At 35.8% G+C, this 8,603-nt stretch overlaps 1 protein-coding gene across 2 annotated transcripts; it reads right to left on the bottom strand.

The window, feature by feature from the left end:
- Positions 1-301: 301 nt before the first annotated feature.
- Positions 302-7,918, bottom strand: SDG4 (SET domain group 4). 2 transcript variants are annotated; one of them, XM_068471627.2, is made up of 11 exons: positions 7,269-7,918; positions 6,216-6,359; positions 5,385-5,549; positions 4,408-4,434; positions 3,578-3,692; positions 3,255-3,345; positions 2,636-2,729; positions 2,409-2,487; positions 1,758-1,929; positions 1,068-1,148; positions 302-720 (listed from the first exon to the last, which is right to left on the bottom strand). In XM_068471627.2, exons 1-11 carry the CDS (start codon positions 7,614-7,616, stop codon positions 564-566), a joined length of 1,473 nt encoding a protein of 490 aa, XP_068327728.1. In that variant the 5' UTR covers positions 7,617-7,918; the 3' UTR covers positions 302-563. The 2 variants fall into 2 exon arrangements, with proteins under 2 accessions (XP_068327728.1, XP_088544300.1); XM_088688174.1 differs by having other exon boundaries at positions 4,408-4,596; positions 7,269-7,853.
- Between the last annotated feature and the right edge of the window lie 685 nt (positions 7,919-8,603).

The raw sequence follows: 8,603 nt of genomic DNA, 5'->3' as shown, positions 1-8,603 counted from the left end.
TTAATAAAATTTACCCTTTGACCAATAATAATAATAATAATAATAATAATAATTGGTAAAACAATACCAATATCGATTTGATATTTGATTTTAGGGTTTAAGTTTGGTAATTGAACCAAACCTAGCTCTAACAAAAGCAATCCTAAACCAGATTTTGGCTTTTCTTGACATGTATTATACACTGGATAGTAATATTTAATACAGATCCGTTATTTGGTGCCCCAATGTATTAAATAATACGTCAAAAACACAACTTACCCAATGTTCTATACCATACAGAGCAATAAATTTCCTTAACAAGTGATTAAGTTAGACGTGTGGAACAAACACGTCAACTCTCTTATTGTGGTCAAATGAAAGTAAACATCCCAACAAGTGCAAAATTCAATTAGATGCAATCATACAGCAAATAAAAGTGCTGCTGCCCAGGATTTTCTGTAATATTTTCTCTATTTTGTTTTTCTTTTTGCCTTTTGCATTTCTATTAGCCCACATTTCATGATATAGGCGATCTACAACATCAACGGGCGTACAACAAAGGGTTAAACTTAGTTTGATACTAATCATCCGGTAATGATAGCTATGCAGGCTGTTGATGTTCTCTTGCGTTTTGAACCCCAGCAAAGTTCCACCTTACCCATCTTTCTCTTGGTCCCAAGGAAGCGTTGACAATTTGAAGCACCGCAACGGCACTCCACCTCAGGTCCAAATTGCACAAATCTACAAAAGTCATTCAAATACAAAATATGAGGAACTAGTGTTCAACGTTATACTGCAAAAGTAGGCATTTCTATAGAAAACAAACTAGCAACCTAGCCTAGCTGATTTTGGATCAAGAGTTTTCATTTGCAACCCCTTTCATATTTTGACATGACCTACCGCTTCTGGTTCTAAGGTCACCCATCCCCAACATAAAACTTTCCAATCTAATAAACATGGAAAAAGAAAATATTGAGGTGTCATGTGGAATAAAAATTTCCAATCTAATAAACATGGAAAACGAAAATATTATGTCATGTGGAACGTTAATTAAACTATAACTTGCTACAAGTTAGATTAGGAGGTACCTATAATCATATGTTAATGGCTCTCCAACTTGTATTGATCGTGCAGCAAACACGCCCACACGCGTTTCACCCTCAACTTGCCTGCAAAAGAACAACTTAAAATATTGATGGGAGCCTAATCCCGTGTTGAAAGGTATTCCTAATGAGAAGATAAGGAATTCAATTGCAATGCCAATAAATTCTATAACTGATAGAGACTGCTATAACAACTAAACAACTGCTCAACTGGATCATTGTTAATTCTTGAGTGCCCAGATGGCTAATCTGTCTGCCACCCATAAATCAAGAACCACAGATTTGAACCCTATAGGCTATAATTGACAACTGAACACAAAAAATCTTGTCCAAATCAACTAATAAAGCAACTCTTTACCAAAAACTGTGCTGCATAAAACACGTTGGTTCTTTTTCAAGTCCATAAATCTTGTTCAATGCATGTACAAGAATCTTATAGGACCCCTGTATATATATTTGTGTAAAATTACCATGAGAGCTGGCTAATAACACAGTACTTTTGATATATCCATATAAAATCACCAGATCTTATAGGAAACATAACGAGTGTTCAACACAAAAGAATATTCAAAGAGAAACTGAACCATAATCCTAACAGAACGCACAAGTGAACTATGTCAGAAAACTCCAGAGCAATACAAATTTCAGAGCTAGTAATGTAAAAAACATACTAACCACTTTTCAAGGACACAGTTGGGATCACAGCTGTGGTTTAAAAATCGTGATGGATTTCCTTTGAAGGTTGCATCAATTGTGAAGTCTTTTCGAATTTCACACATATAGAAATTGTTCACCTCTTTATACTTCATATCCCAAAGCCTTTTTTCACACAAAGCATCATCAATAACTGAAACAGAGAACAATATTTTATTTTGATGGCTTGTAGGACAAGTAAAGGGTGAACATTATTGAATTACCCAACTAGAGCCACTGAAATTTTAATTTACAGGAAAATCAAGAGACACATTTTGTTATATTATTTTTATGTTCATATAATAGTCAATTAAGCTCGAGTACAGTAATATTTAAAAAAAATAAAGTTTACTAGCTTTTACTAGGGCCCAAAACTGGATATTTTAACTGCACATGGATACCATTGATTTCTCCTTCTTTGGTGGACTAGTGCCCTAATGAAGGAAAACAGAAAATTTCGTAGCTGCAAAACTACAGAAAATTCCGTTGTTGATTTTGTTCATTTATAGTTTTTATTTCCCCAAAATAGCATAGGAAACTTGAAAATCAAAGAAAAGAGAAAATAAACACAATGCAGGCTTCAAAGTTATTGTTACAATATAAGCTAAGAAAATTTAAAGAGATGAGAACTACCTTCCCCAACATACTCAATTATAAAATCGCCTTTCTTAACAGATTCTGCCGCCTCTGCTCCCCAACCGCAGTGTTCAGTCTGAGACAAAATTAAACATTACTTTTGCAAAGAGCATTACAGAGGAAAAAATCTGCTTACATACAAGATTAAACCACAAATAAATAATAAACTCTACTTAAAGAAAATAGGGGGTTGAAATCATGCTCTTTTAAACTACTTTTATCACCTTGACGATTTTAAGCCTCTTCTCCTTGCGAAATGGTCGGTTTGTACAATTTTCTGAGCAATGGCAATCCTTTGAGCAGCTTATGCATTGACCCCTATTAGATTATTCATAATGTCACAAATAGGGCTGAGGTATCCATGAAAATCTCAGTTTAAATGCATAGAATTTCAAATGAACAGTGAACATTAACTGTGCAATACTCAATAGTACGACTCGATGAGGGACTTCTATTGACTTTAATTGGACTCAATTGTTGAAAATGCACCTCACAGAGACTAGCGGTGAACTACACTAGCACTACAAAGCTACTAATCAAGTACTAAAAATGCACTACCAAAACACTAAACAAAAGACTTTCAAATGACATCTTTCCCTCAAATGTTTTGCGTCAAGTCATTTGCATGTTCCGCTTTTTTATTTTTGTAGTGCATTCCTAAGTTAAGATTCCTCATCCAAACACAGCATGGGTAAAATATCAGGTACTCCATATCGAATATGCCAAGGGTTATGATGAATACTTTAACAAAAGAATACAATGTTGACAAATCATACACCTAATAGTTGTACCACGTCAAAACTCAACTTCATCAGTCACAATACGTAAGACAATTCATAATACCTGCAAACACAATCCTGAGAGCAGATGGAAATGCATGTGCATCCAACATCATCACCAACATTATCGCGCTTTTTCTTGACTAGGTAAATATCTAACTACAGTCAAGATAGGTGTCATGCTAGTTGTGATATAAATTGACGAGTAGTTTTAAATAAACAAATTTACAAGCCAAAACATAATAACAGATGTTTCTCATCAAGAAACAAATACCCCACTATTCATCATTTTTCCTTAGAAAATTGCATGTATATGTGTAAATGTGAAACTTTAACAACCTCAAGTCATTGACTAATCTAACAAAGAGTATTTATAACATAGGATACTACGCCTGATGTGCAAATATGGAGGTGGCTCTATTTTAATATCCGTGTCTTTCCAAGCTAGGTCAATCTTGAACTCCTCAGCAGTGTAAGGCAGAGGCAAGCAACAGAATACCTCCTATATTTTCAAGAGAAAGTCAATCAGTGGTGTATATCATGTTCGTAATCAAAATTATAGCAGTGAAACTGGCTAAGACCCTTTTTTGAGTTTCACTTAAACTTTATTCTAAGATGTAGATATAATTGCAAAGGGGGCTTTATGGTAAGGTTTACACAAGCCAGAACTACAGAAATTTCAGTTAATCCAATCAACAAAAACAAATTGTACAAGTAGGAAACACTTATGGAACTTTCTGAAGAACTGAAATTTTAAGATCTTATTCAGTCCCTAAGGATGACACTTAGATGGCTGAATCCCCTTTACCCACAGACATGGCCAGGGTCTTTTGAAAGCTTTAACTAGCCAAAAATAAAATAAAATGAAGATCCTTTGAAGGGGAAAAAATTGATGGACCAAAACAATCTGAAAGCATTAAGTGGCAAATGGGTTCATGGGGTTGCTGATGGGCACTAGGTATTAGATTTAACCTCTACAGACAAAAAAACAAAAAACAAAGAAACAAGCTATTTCAAAGGTGACCCAACAATTTCTATCTGCTGTACTGATGCAACAACAAATGTTAACCATTTTTTGTCACCAACCATGCTGGACATATTGCATAAAATAACTGATGCAATGTAATGACTGACATGAGTACTTCACATATTTGTTCATGTGCATGTTACTTAATATGATTTACAATAAAAATTAACAAGTTCTTCATAAGACTGACCTCTATACTGCTTATCGAGGCCGCATGCTGCTCATCAACAAACAGATTAGTCCTGTCAACCAGCCTAATCAATGAAAAATACAAATGACGAACTAAAGCCTCAACAAAAATATAAGATATTCTATGCTGGTCCAATAAACTCAAAACTGTATTAGCCAGCCCCAAAAGCCTTTGATTCCCTCTGAAAAACTGCACAATCACATACTAAATAAGAACAGCATCGGGCCGCATGTTCAAATTCAAGGAATCAATTAAGATAAGAAGTTCATACACCAAAATAAGGACGTGGTACAACAGCCAACTTGACAAGAATAAGGCTTACGTACGCCCACAAACTTAGAGGGTATACCATGTGCAACTGACATAGCTGACTTGTACTGTTCCTAGAGAGGGAGGAAGAGTTTTAGATGTTAAATTGAAAACTTAAAGAACTTCAGCGACACCTTAACTACAACGGAAACATAATTCTTTCTTTTACATTATTTTCTTTCTTATACCGGATGGCTACAATTGATGTAGCCATAGTGCCTTCCATTACTGTAATTTCCTGTGCACGGACACAAAGTTTAGCAAATACTTTAAAGAAAGATCAAGTCACCAGCATACTTTAAAATCTTCCCTTAATTGCTTACTTTAATCACGCAATATCTGCATTTCATGGGAAACACCAGTGTCCATCACAGTTATTGCTATTTCAGGTCCAGTTTTTTCTTCAAATATACTTCACTGGCAACTCTTAATATGAAAGTGACAACTCATTTTAAACAAACAAGCAAACATGAAGCATGACCTCTGAGCCTCTGACTCAGTTGCATTATGATACAAGTCATGAATAAAATCCTCATGTGGACCCCATAGATTTTGCAAGACATGAGAATCAAAAGATAAACTGTATGTCAGGTATAGTGAAGAACCCATCTACTTATACAAGGGTAAACATGACTAGAAATTACTGATGAAGGAAAGAAGAAATTGACCTTCCTATCCTCCCGCCAATCTGTAGGATGCCTCCAACAAACAGCTTTCCCTGGCCGGTCTTTCAAGTAAATCACTTCATCTGGCCATGCTGCACATTTATCATGTGAGGCAATACTGCATCGCACACACCGCCAATCTACCCTCTGTTTGCAAATGAAGCATGCCTGCTCATTTGCAACTCATGTAAGAGATTGTGCAAGTTCAATTCAAAAGATATAGAGCATATTATGACATTTTTGTTTTATAAAAATCATAAAAATCCAACAGGATTTAGAAAGTTATGAAGAAGAATATAAGAAATAGACACAATCAGAATTCATTACAATTCCTTAAATTCTGCTTGAATAGTGCAAAAGTTAATCCATTATAACCATAATTCCTAAAATGTTTTTATGCAATCACTACTCAATTCCACCAGAACCTACGGCAAATTTAAATTTTAATGCGATCACTACTAATATTAACATTTACATATGAATGTAACTTGCACTGATCCAACCAACAAAGAGAAAGATGATTTCCACTGACTGGAGGACTAATGTGATGATCTCTCAGTCCCAGTTACCAGAACAAGATGGATAGACTCAACAAGTCAATAACCTAGGCCAGCACCCTAGCAATCAGTATAGCCATTGTAATGATTGCATCATAATCAATGAAGCACAGGATGTCCACAGTTCTCTCTCGGAATAAAATAAGAAGTTTTTTTGCCAATTGTTGAGATAATATGGTTTATTGTAGAATTTCCTTTTGCATTTTCAACATTCTGAAATTAAAATAGCATGGCACGGAAAAAAAATGATGTTATGATTGTTCTTATAAGATCTTACATGTTGCTGACACTTGAATTTTTTCAAAGAGATTGCAAACCTATCCTTCACACATTTCCTGTGATAGACTCCTTGACAACCACGAACAGAGCATGAGACCTCTTCCCCGGGGTAAGCAAAATTATGGCAAACAAGACATTCAACCTGGAATAAATCCAAAAGCAAGAGAGCAAAAAAAAAAAACTAAGTACACTATGTGAGTGAAACATAAAGAAGCAAAAATACAAGAAACGCAACATATCAGAATCTCTACTTAGAAGTCTATGAAAATCATCTAGACGACACTGGTTGAGCAAATATCTGTTGAAACAAATTTATTTTTCTTTCATGTTACAAACACATAAGCTTCCGCCTTGAAAGAATAAGTCAATGAGCAATCAATACTTTCAGTTATTAAGGCTTTCCATACATCTATTGAAAGGAAAACTTGTTCACTAACTAACATTGTATAAAGAAACTCAACATTTTGTAAACCACTATACTCAACTTAGATATCCACTCCAACCGCACCCACCTAAAGCAAATGAAAGTGAAAACATAAGGAAAAAGGCATAATTTAACTAAAGAGTTTCCTTATCTTCCCTTTTAATCATATTAAAACACTTCAAGTCTTCCCATGTTCCATCTCTTCAACTGGCCAAAAACCCTGACTCCTTTTATAAAATTAGCATCTCTCACTTAAAACAGCTTTGGAAGACCATCACCGCCATCTTTCTATCCTATGAATCAACAATTGTTCTTGAGCCAATAAGCCAATAAGCCAAATTTCCGAATGACATTTGAAGAGAAAAGGATATTCAATTTTGGAATTCAAAATGTAATACTCAATTATCAATCTTTATAACTGCCGCACAAATTGAAATTAATTGCAGCAAACAATCTTGGTCAGAAAAAAAGATTTCACTATGCAAACTAATCCCTTATCAACCTAACTGATCCAAAAGATCAGAATTTCTCAGAAAGCAAAAAGATTGGAAGTCATGATTTTATTACTTGTCTTCCCCCATTTTCTCAGCAACAAAACGGAAATGCAAAAGCACAAGAAAAATGTACCAATTTCTTTGCGCCGTAAAGAAACGGCAACGAGCACCGGGATTCAGGAATGCCCAATTCCACTCTTGTGCTAACCCAGTCCCTTACATGGTCCTCCAAACTCTTGCCGTTGGAGGCCTTCTTGGACGGGCCCGCCAAGGGGCGGCTCCGCCGGAAAACCCTGATTGCATGACCATTGCTGACCTCGCCATTGTGCAAAGTCGGGAGCCTGAGCCCCCGGTCCCAATCGCAGTCAACGCCTAGGGTTTTGACCGAGCCCTGATCCGATGGGTCAGCGAGCGATTTGAAGTTAGGGCAGGTAGTGAGGGTTAGAGAAGCTGAGAGAGAAACGATTCCGAGGTCAGGCATTGTTTCTAGAGAAAAGAAGAAGCTTTTAACAAAGGAAGAAGAATTGTATGCATTGAGAATTGACGAGAGAGAGAGAGAGAGAGAGAGAGAGAGAGAGAGAGGGAGGTGCTTGTTGTAGTTGTAGACAGAAAAATGAGGGAAAAACAAAAGTTAGAGAGGGAAAGAGAGCGGGGATTTAGGCGGGAAAAGCTGAATTTTGGGAAAATAGTTCGCGCTTTCGTTGAAGTACTCTTGTATGGGGTGTTGCGGTGGCCACTACACTACTAACACAAACTTTCATCGTACTCGTACATCGTAATTGTAGTGCTGATTATTATTGTGGTGTTTGCATCAATAACACAGATATGGATCCTCTCTGGATCCAATTGTCCTAAATAACCTAGTTGAATCATCTAGACCATTGAAATTTGATCCAACGGCTATAAATAGGGGCCAACTTTAAAAGTTATAATAATTTTATGCTGTTTGATCAAATTTCAATGGTCCGGATGATTTGACTAGGTGGATTAGGACAACTGGATCCGTAGAGGATCAATGTCCCAATAACACAACATGATAAGTGTAACTTTCTCATTGTGTGGTATTTACATAATTGTCACGAAGCAACACAATAACGATATACTTTGTCATATAAGTTATAATTTATCTAGTTGGTATAAGTTGGTTAACATTAGTTAGAAGCTTATTTTTGCAATAACCCATGTAACTCGATTTTCATTTCATTTTATCTAGATTATGTCTATTTGGTCAAATTTGTTGACGTGGTGTTCATGGGGCACAAATGATAATGACTCGAGACCAGTCACTTTCTTGGGAGAGAAGACATAGCATGTACTGATCTATGCAGATCGTCAATGCCTAATTGGAAGCCTTATGATCAGGAATGTTTAGGATATGTGTATGAAAAAGAAACATCTCGTGAATATAACTTATTTAGACCATATTCTCCTAATTATATATTCCTTGGACTTATCGTTTAAGCGTATA

This window comes from Pyrus communis, chromosome 16 (assembly GCF_041283825.1).
Source record: "Pyrus communis isolate YQ-2024b chromosome 16, ASM4128382v1, whole genome shotgun sequence".
In the NCBI taxonomy this organism is placed as follows: domain Eukaryota; kingdom Viridiplantae; phylum Streptophyta; class Magnoliopsida; order Rosales; family Rosaceae; genus Pyrus; species Pyrus communis.
Note: the sequence above shows the minus strand (reverse complement) of the source record. Positions and strands in the feature narration are given on the sequence as shown.

Bases quoted from the DNA above. Each gene is read 5' to 3' on its own strand.
- SDG4 (XM_088688174.1), bottom strand. From the start codon at position 7,616: ATGCCTGACCTCGGAATCGTTTCTCTCTCAGCTTCTCTAACCCTCACT. The intron at 6,360-7,268 runs GTACATTTTTCT...GATTTATTCCAG, and splicing joins TTTACGGCGCAAAGAAATTG to GTTGAATGTCTTGTTTGCCA. The intron at 2,730-3,254 runs GTATTATGAATT...ATAATCTAATAG, and splicing joins TCTCAGGATTGTGTTTGCAG to GGGTCAATGCATAAGCTGCT.